General features: G+C 40.0%; 1 protein-coding gene across 2 annotated transcripts in view; it reads left to right on the top strand.

Moving 5' to 3' along the window:
- The first annotated feature begins 538 nt into the window (after positions 1-538).
- The window catches only part of niban1a (niban apoptosis regulator 1a), a 34111-nt gene continuing 19066 nt past the window's right edge, over positions 539-15583 (top strand). For both annotated transcript variants that reach the window (XM_034147310.1, XM_034147309.1), the window contains exon 1: positions 539-786. In XM_034147310.1, coding sequence (XP_034003201.1) covers positions 732-786 — 55 coding nt within the window. In that variant the 5' untranslated portion in view covers positions 539-731. The remainder of the gene's footprint in view (positions 787-15583) is intronic.

Genomic DNA, 15583 nt, shown 5'->3' with positions numbered 1-15583 from the left:
TTATTCCTTGTTGAATCCCTTAGATCGTTTGGTATTCACTTCAGAATAACTCAGGTTTGTGCAAAAGCACTGAAAAATGAGTTTTTAATTACAAATCCACTTTTATGATGCAGCAGTCAAAGGTGGAGTTTTTGTTTTGTTTTTATAATCTGTGATGCTGTGTAGCTTAACCTGAAATAATATATCATTAGTTATTAGTTGATTCATTGTTTGTATCATTAATTAGGATATGCAGAGTGACTTAAATAAATATGTCCCTACTGGAGTTGAATTAGAAAGTATAACAGAAATGGTAATATGCAAGTATCTCAAATGTGTACTTAAGTAGGCTACTACATGACTAATGTACTTTGTTATTTTTCACAACTGTAAACCATTTGAGAAAATTAAATAATCACCATATCTGACAGTATTAATTAATAATTTTAATGGAATGATTTGATCTAAATTACATTTAAAGATGTCGATTGCTGTTCAATAAGTAATCAATGCACCTGATTCAACCCCCCAGGGCATCATGGGTGTTATCCAGAGGTGAAAAAAAAAGGTGAGTTGGCTTTCTGGCTAACGTCACTGAATGACACGGTGCTCAGGAGGAGGAGAGGAGGAGGAGGAGGGCGTTTCCTCCTTCCCTTCCTCCCTCCTTCCTCGCTGCCGCTGCAGATCGATGTGTCGGAGCTTGTACCTGAGGACTGAACCTTACCTGTGGATCCTCTCCCGGCAGCAGCACCATGGGGATCTCCGCGTCCAGTCTGCTGGATGAGACCAAATCCAACTACATCAAAGGTAACATAATGATAAAATTGGAGCGCGTTTTGGAGCGACGTGGAGATTACGCACCGCGCTCTCACCGCGTTTCCTTTAACACAAATCTGCTCTTTTGGATTGATATTTTTTCTTCAGAAAACTTCTCCTTCTTTCTTTCTGTGCTGTTTTGGAGCTTAAGATGTTAGTGATACAAGGACATCGCTAAATCAGTCAAGGATGTGTGGTTAATCTGCTTTAGAGGAATCTGTGAATTTCTTGCTCGGAATGTCTCATTCAAATCACTCTTCTGACAGTTTCTGTGGAGACAAACAACCTTTCCCCCTTAACTTGTTTCCAGAGATCTGAATATCTTATGTGGAACCTGTGTCTCTGCTTTATTTTGCACATAAATATTTCCCTAGATCAAAATCAACATTTCCCCAAGCAGTATTTTTTTCTGACAGATAATAAACTCAGGGAGGAGGTTTAATTCTGCTGTCAGTGTTTTCGGCTCAGCTATCTGCGGGGCTGATCAGGTCATTCCTGCCTTTCCAGTCCTGCCGGGGAGAAAAGTGAGCTGGGAGAAAGTGCTAATACCTGTTAGCCCCTTTTGTCTCCTCTGCTGCTGGGTGTGTCCCTGGCAGAGGACAAAAGGTGCTTCTGCTGTGAGTCTCCCCACCTGTGGACACAGGTGGGGAGACTCACAGCTGTTAACATCACATGTGAGGACAACACAGTGGACTTTGAGGCATTTTTCTATTTTCTGACCAAACAATGAATAGATGAATCTGGAAAATAATCAGCAGATAATGGAAAATGAAAACTATTGCAGCCCTAATGATAACCTGTTAGCTGACAATCCACCATTGCAACAGGACAGGTCTGGCCCCAGTCTGTGCATCTTGTGTATTATGATCATATTCCAGTGCCAGAAATCAGATTTTCTCAAAGATAAATGCCTGAAAATGTTGCAACTTTAGTGGAGGAGCTAGGCCAGGTATATTTTAATTAGTGCCACCAAGTTTAATCCCATCTGTCTCGTGCATGTGGCCATACACGCTTTTAGTTGCATTTTCCAAGTTTGTGAAACTGTTTGTACGGGTGGCTGTCACACAAAAGTATAATTGAGGAGTAATTTATATCCGGCTTATGTCAATGAACAGAAACTTAGACCCTAGCCACACGGAGACGGTAACGAAAACGAACCAAATTCGATATCAAAAAAGTCTTCCGTCCACACGCAATCGGCACCAGAAACGTGTCCGTCCACACGAGACCGCTCGACCCGCTGGAGACGCTGTAGTACATATGCCGGGCCTGTAAGTGGCGCTGTACTTCCGCCACAAAATACACCAAAAGCAGCGAAGAAGACTTCACGAGCATGCATGGTTGCCCTTCTGTTTATTCTCCGCGGTGGATTTAGCAGCAGAGGTGGGGAGAGGCAGGGGCCAGGGCTCTGGCTCTTTTTCTCCCTCCCCGAGGCAAGCGTGTGCTCCTGCTGTAAATCTCACCGGTAGTCCACCAGCAGATGAAAAACACCCACCTCTCTTCCAAGGGACGAGGGAACCGTGCGGCAGAGTTTCCGTTATAATTTTTTTCCGCTGGTCAACATGTCCGTTAAAGTTGAAATCGAACCGTCTATATGATAGAGAACTGTAGCGGATACAACCCGTATCGTCTCCGTGTGGCTGCAGCCTTAGTAACAAAATACATTTGCAGAGTTGTTGCTCAGGGACCAGGGTTCCCCCTGACCTAAGTTTTCCACTGAGCATGTTAGCATAACAGAAAGAGGAGAACACAGTCCTCAGATCACCAGCTGACTGGAGGCATGCTCATGTTTCATAGGGATGGATGAGGGCTGCTTCAAATTATTTTTATAATTATCTATAAATCTGTTTGTCATTTTGTCCGTAATTGATTAGTCTATAAAACATCACAATGTCTTATGTTGTCCAGCATATCCTCCAAAACCCAGAGGACATTGAAGGAATGAGCTGACCATTTAGATCCTTATCTGGGCTGATAACAAGACTAAGACCCCATTTACACGCAAACGCATACGAAACGCAAACTAACCGAATACGATATCAAAAAAGTCTTCCGTTCACACGAGACCGCTCGTAAGCGCTGGAGACGCTGTAGTACATATGCCGGGTCTGTAATGGCGCATTTCCACTACACGGTCGGCCTCGGCCACACTCGGTACGGCTCGGTACGGCTTGGCCGCGTTGGGCCTTAACAGGGCCGACTCACTTCATGCTGCGCTTCCATTACAGTTTAGGAACTGGGGTAGTTACTATAGTAACGCAGTGTAGGCGGAGCCGTGACGTCATCTTCAATGAGAAATCCAGAAACACAACACAGCCGTTAGCTGTGAGCACTCAGAGCTCACAGCTCCTTATATATGTTCAGAAACTCGACAAAAGTTAAACAAGTACAAACCACAGACTGCCTGTGTCATGGTGAATACAGTCGCTGCTGTATTTATGTCTGTATAGGCCGTTGTTGTGAGTGTGGACGGTCGGGGCATATACTGCGTTAGCTTAGCCAATCTCCATCTAGAAAAACACGAATTTTAAAAGGTTTTTCGCCTGCCGTCTGTCTGCAGACTTGACAAAGCATTAATTCATGGTTTTTACTAACCGGTATCAGTATGTTGTTACTTCGGCATCATTTTGAAACGTGTATTACAATTAAATCACGGTCAAATATGTCCATCTTGTTGTAGTTCTAGCCCTCTTGCCAGCGCTCCTCTCTCTAGTTTAGCATACTCAGCCCGACTCAGCCCTGTTTGTTGGCCCCGATAGAACCACAATTTTCTAGGGCCAGAAAAGAGGGGAAAAAGTGGCCCCGCGCCGTGCCGCGCCGGAACGAGGCCTAGTGGAAGCACAACCAAAAAAGGGGACGGCACGACACGGCACGCTTAAAGCGAGCTACGCGCTGCAATGTAGCTCAGTAGCTACTGACCATGCTACAGCAGTGAGCAGCAGAGGTGGGGAGAGGTGGGGCTATCGCTTCATCGTTATCAGGAAATGATCGTATAGGGCGTACACACGGAGCTGATTACAACCGTTTGCGTTCTCGTGTAAACAGCACATGAATGCATCAGGATTCAGCTCGGCTGTAGACGATGATTAATGAGCTTGTTGCTTCTCTTTGTGAAACAATCAGAGCAGCTTTAATCCCCGCTAGACATAACGAAAAAGAAAACATCCAGAGTGAGAGCAATGCAGATCAGACGCCTGACTAAAGTTAGTTTGGTCATCATCAGTTTCATCCAACAGTCTGCATCAGGCTGAAGTCACTTTAATGGGATGGGTAGGATTGTTTGAAGAGGGGTTGCATAAGGTTTATTTATCAGTGTATTAACTAGATAGCTGTCGGCTTGGACAAACAGGAATACCAGACTCCCCACAAAAACACTAATTTAATTTAATTTTTCCGTAGTGTTCATGGTAGTTTCTACGGTGCATCAAAGTCACACAATAGCGCAAACTAACCAACCCAAAAACTAGCATAAACTAAGAAAACTGACTGCAAACGTACTGTTCTTGTCAATTGAGTCTGGCACTACTGTTGTTTCAAACTGGTTGCATGCCAAACACTATTTACTGTATAATAACCTTGAGGCAGCATAAGACAAATATTATACACCAAATGACTGTCGGTGCCTTTAAAGAGAAAATGGATAATGGCTTCAGTTCACTGTTGTAGTTTTCCGACACCAAGGTTATGCTGGGAAAATATTTTAAATATGGCTCACACTTAAACTGGTGTTGATACTTTTTAGTTAGACCTTTTGACAGGTGGCTAAAATCCATTTGCTGCCGCCCCCGTTCAAAGCAGTCCATTAGCTTCCATGCTGGTACTCCTGTCTGCTTCTCTGAACTTGTAAATGTACTGTACTACCTTATACAACATCAACTACGCCATTAAAGTTGGATATTGAACATCAGGACTTGTATCGGCTTCATGTTGATGACTGTGATCAGAAAGTTCTTGCGCTTCATTCACAGGTCTAGAAACCAGGTGTGCAGAATCAAAGCCATTTTGGCTTCTTGGGTCACTTGAACAACAGACAGGGTCAATGCTTAGTAAAACCACGCTGTTGTAAACCAACAAAATAAAGGTGAAAAGTCAGAGAAAGCCGAGAAAAAGGTGAAAAGAGAACAAAGACCAAAACTGCAACAATGATTTTTTTTAAACGCAGAATCGTCTGGTGTCCATTTTTAGATATTATTGTAGTACTAAGAAAAGATAAAGAATCGTCTGTGAAAATGCCCCCGTGTCTGTTGTTGATGTTGACACCGATTGCCGCTGCTGTTGCCATAGTTACAGAGAAGGAGGATCATATGTTGAAAATGGAGAAGTGAAAATATTGATCCTGTGAACTAGAAAATCTTCGAAATGTGTTTTTCAGACTTTGCTGTAATCAGCCCTCACTCTGCCCGCTGGTGAACAATATGCTGTATGTAATCAAGGTTGGAGGAAACCAGACTGTGGTTTAATGGGGTCCTTTTAGGTGAGGTTTTCTCCGGCAGATCATGTAGTTTTCTATTTTAGAAGCAGCTCACTCACTCTGCGAGGAGCTTGATGTTTGTCTTGTCAGATTTTCTTGTAAGGCTGTTTATTTGAGGGCTAACCCAAAAAGCAGTGTCACCGTGCATCAATTTCTTGTGGGGAAAACATTCCTCTCTTTCAACAGTTACATGTGTGTGTGCAGGGTGGAGGGAGGAGGGTGGAGTGGGTGTGTGCTGGAGAGTTTGCTGAATATCTGTTGGTAGTTTACTGGGTTGGTCTGGTTTTTGTTGAGCAGGCTGGTTTGGATGAGGTTAACGTGTGATTCACGAGTTGACTGCAGTCCAGTTTGGGTGGAGGCAGATTCCACACATTGGTCCTCTTTGTGAGCCGGGCTGTAGAATGTAACTTTTCTTTGGTTTCCAACTATGACTGACAACATTTCGTCACCATGCAGATGGCCTCAACCAGTCGTTCCCAATCTTTCTCCTTAAGGGACCCCTTTATCATTGCATTGACTTAAAACCCTGAAAAGTGACATACTGTATTGTATGTGTATACTTTATTGCTCCATATAAAGTATTGCAGGAATGGATCCTAAAACCTGGAAATGAGTTAGCATTTGACCTCTTCTGCTTCACTTGTCTTTTTCTTTTGAACGTGTTTGCCTAAAAAATCATAACATTTATGAAATGGTGGTTGCTAAATGAACTGCTAAACGTTATCAAGCCAAACATTAACCGCCTTTAGCTTAGTGGTTATAGTCTAACATAAGCTTTGTATCTCTTGTGATTGCATTTACATTTAAAAAGTCACCAAGTGGTGACTTATATGGAGATTATCAAGCTGAACCAAATATGTAAGTATCATCAATGTGTGTTGGCAACAAAGCTTATTTTCTGCAATATTCCCGAAATATCCCACTTATTTCTGTTGAGGTAACCCTTGTGATGCTAACTTCCAGGTCAGCCTGCAAAAATACGTCATCCCTGGAACACTATGTTTTATTCAATAGCAGTAAACAGAGAAAAAAGCCAAAATCTTTACAGGGCCCTTAAAAAGTGAGATGTAACCATTTTATTTAGTTTGATTTACAAACATTCATGAAGTTGTAGGCCAATTGTATTTTAGTCTATACAACTTTCTTTTTAACTTTATTACTGAACATTCAAATGCATTAGGATATGTCACTATTATTATTTTCTTAACATCTATCGGTGTAGGTTCGCTTTAGGGATTTGCCTAATCACAGCTGAACAAATGCACCACTCAATGGTTGCTGTGATGGAAAACATTTCAGATTTCTTCCAAACACCCTCTAGCTACAGTAAATCAGGGTTGTCTCTGATTTTGTTTCTGAACAATTCTAAGGAGAAAGGGAAGCCCTGCAGATACAGAACTGTGCTTAAAATGAAATCAACTCCTAGTTTAAATATTTGATAATGAGCTTGTGGAGGGCATATTTCACTAATTGCTTCAACATGTGTCTGTTGGGCGTCAGGGATTTTCAAGGGGATATTTTCCACAGTAAAATCTGTCAACAGCAACAGAGTGTGTAAGGCACATGTGTCAAACTCAAGGCCCGGGGGCCAAATCAGGCCCTTGGTGGATTTAATTTCGGCCCGCAGGATAATTTTTAATTACTATCTGGCCCGCCGGTATATTGCACGCACACCTTCACTCAATCCTGAGGATTTCCTCCGCTCAGAGCCTGACCCCAAACATTGAGGAACTTGCACCCAAGATGAGATGCCAAGTATCTGGCTTGAACTATATCACAGAGCAGCACACTGAGTTTCAATGGATGTTTCCTTCTGCACTTTTTTTCTTGCGACAGCAGAGCATGTTTGGTTTTTTCTTTGAGGGAAATTGTTTTTTTGAAGCTGTTGTTGGCCTGTGGAAAAATGTAATCATAAGAAATGACTCCGGAAAAGCTGCAGATAGAGCCATAAGAAATGAATGCAACTGATTATGTAATGTTTAATGTTGTCCCCGGCCAGATGGTAATAGACACCCTTAAAATCACAATATATCAACAGCATTAGTTATAAAAAAATATAAAATAAAATAAAAAGGATGAAAGACAAGTAGATACAGGCGAAAGGGATGGATAAAAGAGAACAATAAACAACACACGTTACTACATATAGCACATCACAATCACATAACAGAAACGAGGGGCAACATCCATGATCACAACATGTAACACAACATGTAACACTCACGCCATACTTAACACAGACTAGTGTGTGCAAGTGTAGTTCTCAGTGAACCATGTTTTTAAGTGAGCTGTGAAGGTGGTATGTGTATGTATGTCTTTGATTTGAGTGGGTAGAGAGTTCCAGTTTTGTATTGCTGTGACCGAGAATGATGACTGACCAAAAGTACTCTTCCTGAATGGGACTGATAGGTCGCCACGTGTGGAGCTTCTAGTGGTCAGTCTGGTGTTGTTACGTTGAGTAACCAATGAGTTAAGAGGTGGAGGGGCTGTATTGTGCAGGATTTTGTACACCAGAACGATGTTCCTATACTTTATTAAATCTTCCCAACTCAGGATGTTATGCTTGTTGAGGATGGTACAGTGATGGGAGCGGTTAGGTTTCTGGTCCAGTACTTTGAGGGTTTGTTTGTACAGGGTTGCTAGTGGCTTCAGTGTGGAGCTGTTAGTTTGCCCTCAGCTTGTGAGACAGTATGTTAGATGTGACATGATCATGGCATTCATGTATCATTTGGCAGAATTCAATGTCATTGTGTTTCTTATGTATTTAAAATTTGCTAGGCTAAACTTGACTCTTTGGGTCACTTTTTTGACTTGTGTTTTGAATGTTAAATTAGAGTCAATAATGATTCCAAGGTACTTTAACCTGAGGCACAATATTAATATTTTCACCTGAGATGCTTATATTTGACACAATGTTGCATTTTCTTTTTGTGAAAAACATTCCAACTGTTTTGTTTACATTAAGCTGAAGACAGGAGCGGTGTAGCCAGCTAGTGATCAGCACTAAAGCTGAGGTCAGTTCATCAGCAACCTTTTGTATTGGCATGCACATGTACAGCTGTGATGTTTACTACATCTGGCAGTATGGTGACACATGTTTATCTTCACATATTTCACCAAACGGAGATGCTGGTTCAACATCTGCTCTGCTGTGGAGTCTGCATTACTCAACAGTTTGAGATGTTTCAGTATCCACTCAGTGACTGATATGTATGGACGGGATGGGTATAAGCCTGGTCTGAAGCTGGTTCTGGTTCACAGATGGTCTTGACTATAATGCCAATTAGCTCCAGCATCAGTCGATGCTGCTAATGTCTTTTGTTATATGTTAAACGCATTCTCAGTTTGTTTACTGTTAGGGCTGTGACAAATACTTGTGAACTCGAGTAACGGTATGACGAAAAACGACCACCGTACTGTGGAGCATCTGTTTATGTTGCAGCTAATCTATGATGCGCAAGTTGACTTGAACAACAAATCTGTGTTGAAATCGGCTAAAAAGTTTCTTAGCCTTACATGTTAGTTCATTTTAACAGGGGTCTCTTGTAATACGTTAAACACATTTCAAGTTTGTTTACTGTCAGGGCTGTGACGAATCCTTGTGAAACTTGAGTACCCGATGATTAAAAATGATCACAGTACTCTGGAACCAATGTTCACCATACAGCTTATGAATGATGTGCAGATTGAATAGAACAACACATCTGTGTTAGAATCATCTGGAGAAAAGATTCTTAGCTTTAGCTGTTAACGGCTGGTGGGCCGACATTCCTGCTTGGCTAAATTGGGGTTGCCAACAGCTTAATTTCACAGAGGTTAAATATTATTATTGTTCAAAGGTACATTTTTCAAGTTATCATGATGTGTTCAAATGTAGTTTTGTAGAATTTAGTTTTTGGCAAGATTATCGTCATTATTAAATTAATTATTAGATGCCACCTCTTCCTGTTCAACAAACATCTTCTTCCCTACGTGAAGCCATCAGCTAATGATGACGATCCAACTAAGTTGTAGTTATTTTTACATTCTGGAGACAGAAGGGTTGAAATGTTCTAAAGAGTGGACTAACTATATCAACGTGAATGAAAAAAATGGTTCTGTGTAACACTCATTACCAACAAAAAACACTTCACAGTTGTACTATCAACGCTAGGGTTAGGGTTAGTTAAAGATGTTGTTTACATTCAGTCTTCCCCACCAAAACATGTGTGTATTGAGCTTCAACTAACATATTGTATGGATTTCCTTGCTTAAAATCATCGCTGAAGCTCTTTTAAGTATTTTAAATCCAGTATTGTTTGCATCCATGTTTATCTTTCAATCTTCTTCTTCTCTTTCTATGTTGCGTTGTTCTTGACATGTCACTGCCACCTGTGCTGTGAAATATTGGCAGGGATGCGCATCCTTGTGGTTGTACATAAGCTATTAAAACAGCTACATAACACTACTAGAGGTCCAAAACTACACGGGGGACTTTTTACTAAAGTAATTGCAGTACATTGAGTCATTTCCAGATGTTCCTTTGCTGAGCTGTTGTTTGAGTCTGATGGAGGTGATTCTTTAGTGGAGGGAAATGAGACTTAGCTCAGTGTACAGCATAACATAATGTTTTCAGGCAGTATATGCCATCAGAAAGATCTTTATCTGTTTAACTCAAATGCGTGACATTTTGTTCCCAGTTATAAAAAGTTATTGTAACTTAGATTTCCCTAAAATGGCTGTAACAGTTGTAGAGATTCGTTGTTTTTGCTGTCAGTTCTTCCCGCTGTGTCACTCCAGCTGCCATTACACCATCCCTCAGATATTCAGAGGGGCTGGGAGGACTCTGTGGAACCCCCCCCCCCCCCACACACACACATTTTAGAACTGAGTCCACTGCTCTCACAAAGAGAGGAAGCTGCTCAGGCTCTCTGCTGGAAACCCACCTGTTGTTTACTCGGACTGACTGACCACACAACACAATGCAAATCTGCTGCCCAAGTGGACAAGAAAGCATGTATTTATCACAAACAAACTCATTATTTTGATTGTATCATATCATGGTTTTGAGAAACATACCTTCTCTAAAAACTAATGTTTTGAAAAAGATCATATTGAAACAACTGTATTTATTTTAAGTTTTCTTAGACAAAACAACACTTTAATACAAGATTACATTTTGAGCACATCATGATATGTTATTATTTATCTTTGCCCAATCATTTTTGTAACTGAATAGAGCATGAACACATCATGACATATCACAATGGAATCTTGCTCTGGCTGCTAACAGTTGCAGCTCTCCCAGCAGGAGTACATTATTTCACAAGATGGTTGAGTAATTCATCCAAAGTTCATTTGAGTGCCAAACTGTTGGTGGGGGGGGGGGCGACCCATAGTGATCACGTCTCAGTATACTGATTTTGAAATATCCTATTTTGTTTCAGTAAAATGGTTGTTTCTCAAAAGAAAAATATTAGAAAATTAACTGTTTTTTTTTCTGAGACTGAGATATTCAGATGGATCTTATGTCTGTGTGTACTTGAAAAGGGGTCGCTAAAGTGTAAAGATGTTGCTAATTTTCTGGTGTTACATACAAGTTTTATCTGGCTCATTTTCTGCTTCAATCTCAGAGCAAATGGAGCTTTTAATCTTAAAGCTCATGATTTACAACTGCATCAAATTGAGTGTAAACTGGATCTGGGCGTCAAGATTTTGATTGTTTTCTGCATCCTCCAGGTTTGATGGTATGTGAGCGTCAGACCAGTTCTGCGGCTTGTAAAAGTGACTAACAGACAGATTCATTTATTGTTTGGCATGGTCACGCCCATCTGAAGCAGCTTCTCTATTCTAATAATAAGGGTGTGTTGCAGTCAATACAATCAGTCCAGTGAAACCTGGCAGCTGTGAGTGATTATCATAGTAACCTTTCTTAGTGCAGATCTCTATCATTATTGTCTATCCCTCCTCTGTTTTGTCTCTTATGAAATCTCACTGCAAACACGGCACAAAGCAGCGCATCCATTTCTCTGAGAGATAAATCCCTGACCATCTGTGAAAAAACCCACAAGGTCCTTTTTTAAAAACACTAATTCAATTGCTAAAATCCTTAAAAACTCTTTGTACTAACTGGATAGAAAATGTTATGTCTGCTGCACCACCAATTTTTCTTTCTTACTAATATAAAAGCTGGAGATGATTTAAAAAGCGTTATTATATTGTCCAAATCAATGTCCCTTTAATTTATGCTGTTTTACAAACAAGCAAGGAGTTAGCCACCATCTTTGTTTTGATCAGGACATGGAATTACACCCTTGAAAACAGTTCACAATTCATTTTTTCTCTTTTTTTGCAGCAGCTAAATAGACACATTTTGGTGCCTTTTAACATCTACCTTGTTTGATTGGGAATGTCAGACTTTCCAGTGTGATCAGAACTGAGATCCCAGGTACTAACTTCCCCGGACCACGGCCGAATAGCCTACTTTTGTCAGACTAAAATAGGGACTATTCACATGTAGTAGTGTCATCAGTCACATGATAGATGGATAGATGGATGATCTAAATGGAGTTAACAAGACAGATATTTTTTTTTTACTTCTCACCAAGCTCTCTCTGCGTTACACTGTGCGTTCTGAGAGTTAGAAAACGAGAGAAAAATCTACAACAAATGCACACATTCCTATTGTTGTCCCACACAAACACAAACTCATTGTGGCTTGTCCAGCATTTGTCTGCCTTGTAGTGACTTGCTCTGTGTCTGGGGTATTTCCTCACTGACATCACAAAGAGGATCTCTGAACGTCACAGTGCAGTGAATTCCCATGAGCAGCTACATAATGCCTACACATGTGCGAAAGAAAAATATTTAGAGCATTAATTGATTTTATTGTTTTTTAATCTCTTTATAAAGAATTTGATGTGTGGATTGTGTTTAGCATTGAATGATACTTATAAATTATGTAAAGATGTCCGCAGTGTTTTACATTCCTCTATACTTAGTCATCATGTGTGCTTGCATGTTAATGTTTATGAAAACATACATTAACATGTGCTGACATATCAGTGCTCCATGCACACACCCTTAGATCACAATAACTTTCCCATACTCTTATATGAAGCAAACTATCTTCTTCCTCTTGAACTTTTTTTCAATTCACCTTTTTTAATTTAAATAAATTAAGATTTCCGGCTTTTCTCTGTTTTAAATCATGTTAAAGTGAATATCTGTGAGTTTTGGACTGACATAATGTTGTCACTATGTTACTTTAAAGGCACAATTTAAAGTTCTCTAAGACATAAACATGCCCCCTGCAGGAACTGTGTTTCCCAGTGCATTAAGTGCATTATCTTCTGCTGCCTGACATTATAAATCATGAGGGTGGAAGAGCAGGTCTCTCCAGTGAGCTTATAGTAGAGCTGTTGAATCCCTAAATCACTCACAGGTCACATACCAAACACTCACATGTCAACATAGGTTTCAGCTAGGTTGGCATGTTCATGTGTCTTAATACAAGACTTTCATGCCAGAATATGGATGTTAAAAGAGAAATTGGTCCCTGGAATTATTGCTTCTGTCTATGGCTGTGTTGAAGCATAGTATCTCAAAAAGAAGATTTTTGAATAGATATTACTGGATGGCAAATAACCCTCAACTTTTTATTTATTTTATTTTAGGACAGATTTGTCATTCTTCATCCTCTCCTTAATGTATCTTTAGGACAAAATGTGTACAACTTTCACTAAGAAGTGAAATCCTTTACACACCACAGGATTACTCTGTGTTCACAGTTAAGATACACCTACAACATGGATTAGTTCAGGTGTGGCTCTTGGTCAAACTATGAACAGAAACTTAAACGTGGTGTATAAACTAGAAGCTATATTGACAGTCAAAGCTGGAAGAATGTACTATGGATGTATTGACCCTCTGAAACCCAAAAGGCATGATTATTTTTTTTAAGTCGCCAATATTACACCATTTATTATAGCCAAAAACTATAAAAACAGCATACAGTCTGTGAACAAACCATTTGGGACAAATGCTTCAAACAGGAAAATAAACCATATCTAAGCTTCAAATAGTCATATTCCATTAATAAAATCCTTACTCTACATGTCTTATTTAACATTTCGCTTTCCCCAGCAGAACGGGGAAGCCAGGCTTAGTTTCGGCTGAGACTGACAGTCATGTGAATTCTTACTTTGACTGAACTGCAGGCTGTTTGAACAGAGCAGAGGACAGGAGAGGGCTGTCTGATGTAAAAACCAGTAGTTCAATATGTATAGCATGTGCAGCTACCATGGTTTTCCCAAACGACGTAACCCTTGTGGGCACTTGGAAAAAGTTGTACAATTAGAATCCATTTCTCCCACATTTTAAAATAATTAAAGAAATTCGACTTGTTTTATTTTTTTAATTAAGATTTAGGACACACAAACTGTGTGATACTCCACAAAATACATCTTCCTGCTTCTTTCCATGATTGTGTTGTTTCACTAGGGGAGCAAGACTTGATGATTGAGAGCTGATTGGTTGATCCTGTCACGAGGCAGGTATTAAAGGAAGACACAAAGGTTATAGTGAAACTAAATCACAAAGAATAAAATACATACATGCATACCTTGGTGCAAACATCACAAATATTCAATTAAGATATTTATCATTTATATGAAGGTGTCTGGTTCAGTTTGTGCTGACAGTCAGAAGAAACAATCATATGGTATGTGATGTTATTCATCTGCCTTCGGATCCAGCTTTTAACGTTCTTTCTTTAGACCACTATTCAGAGATACAATCTGGATTGTTGTCATCGTTAGGTAGGAGAGGTCAAATCAGTGGAATAGAGTGCAGCTTAATGACTCACTAAGCAAATACCTCCTGACTCAGGAGGTATTTGTGTCTTTATCTAAACTCTCACTGTACAGGTTGCAGCATACATTAGCAGGACAACCTGTTTTTGATTGATGCCTGTTTACAGTTTGGTGATCATTCATGCAACATGAGTTTTCTCCTGGGAGTGAGGGTGCCAATCTCTACCTGTCGCTCTGTGTTTTCTACAAAGTCAGTCAATATGTGCTCATTTCTGACTTTAAAATAAAGTCAGGGTTGAAATAAAATCTAAATCATGTGTGGGGAGTTTAATGTTCTAGGTTCCAACATGTTTTATGTATTGCATTAGTTTGTCCTTACATGTACTTTTTTTCAGGATAAATCTATTTATTTGACATACTGTGTAAATAAAACAAGACAAAGAAACATACCTTATCGTATGCCTTAAAGTACAAAGCAGTCCCTTTTGTGAAAGTGAAAGATTAAAATAAATAAATAATGATGCAAATAAAATGTTAGTATATATTTATTTAGCCTGGGCATGATGGGATAGACTGCTATCAGTATTTAAAATAACCAAATATCTCTGACTCTGACTGTAAAAGTCACTCGGCAAACATTCAAACCCTGCAGATTTATGAATATTCAAACTTTCCTGAGGCCTAGAAAAAGCTGTCTTTCTATGCTGTGTTTGGGCTTTGCTGGTAGACTTTAGGAAAATAGTAGCTGAGCAACTTGTATCTGAATTAATTGTCACCATCTAAAAACAAAACATTTAGTTCTCACAGTGCATGCACAAAGTTAACAGGCTGGAACTCCCATTAGTAATGAGACAAGGAAACCCCCATATCTGACTCCAACTGGGAGCATAATGTCACCAATAAAGAGTCACAGTGGCTCCACCTTTAAATCACTGTAGTAACCACATTGATGCATAAGCGGCTGTTGTGTGGATGTGTCTGTATCTGATGGAGTACGTTTCCAACTCTGTGGGCTGTGGTTAATTTGCTCTTCATGACCCAATCATGCTGCTTTTATGACAAGCTTATCTTAGTCTGTTGGATTTATATAATGTCTTTATAATGTGTGTTTGCCACTCAGTTTTAATGAGCCGAGGGAAGCAATGAGAGGCAGGCAGATGGCTTACGCTGCCTCATTAACAGTCATTCTGATTAATCAGAAATGTCCCTGAAAAACTGCAACAAAACAAAAACAAAGCATGCATTGTGAGAAATCTGTGATTATGTCCATTAATAATAATAATTTGGTCTGTAATGTCAAGTTAGCGCAGCCCCAACGCATTTCTGAGGGACTATAGGAAAAAAAATATGGTCGTGCTTAGGCTTGACTATATTTTTCAATATTTGTTTTAAACAGCGCAGAGGCACTTAAAGGTGGGGTAGGTAACTTTGGAGCAACCAGCTCGAGTGTGCAAGAATTTGAAAATACACAGCTGGAAAAAATCTGCCACTTCCTTACAGAGCCCCTCCTCCAACACACACGAAC

This window comes from Trematomus bernacchii, unplaced genomic scaffold (assembly GCF_902827165.1).
Source record: "Trematomus bernacchii unplaced genomic scaffold, fTreBer1.1, whole genome shotgun sequence".
Taxonomy (NCBI): domain Eukaryota; kingdom Metazoa; phylum Chordata; class Actinopteri; order Perciformes; family Nototheniidae; genus Trematomus; species Trematomus bernacchii.
This window is presented reverse-complemented; position numbering and strand designations above follow the sequence as displayed.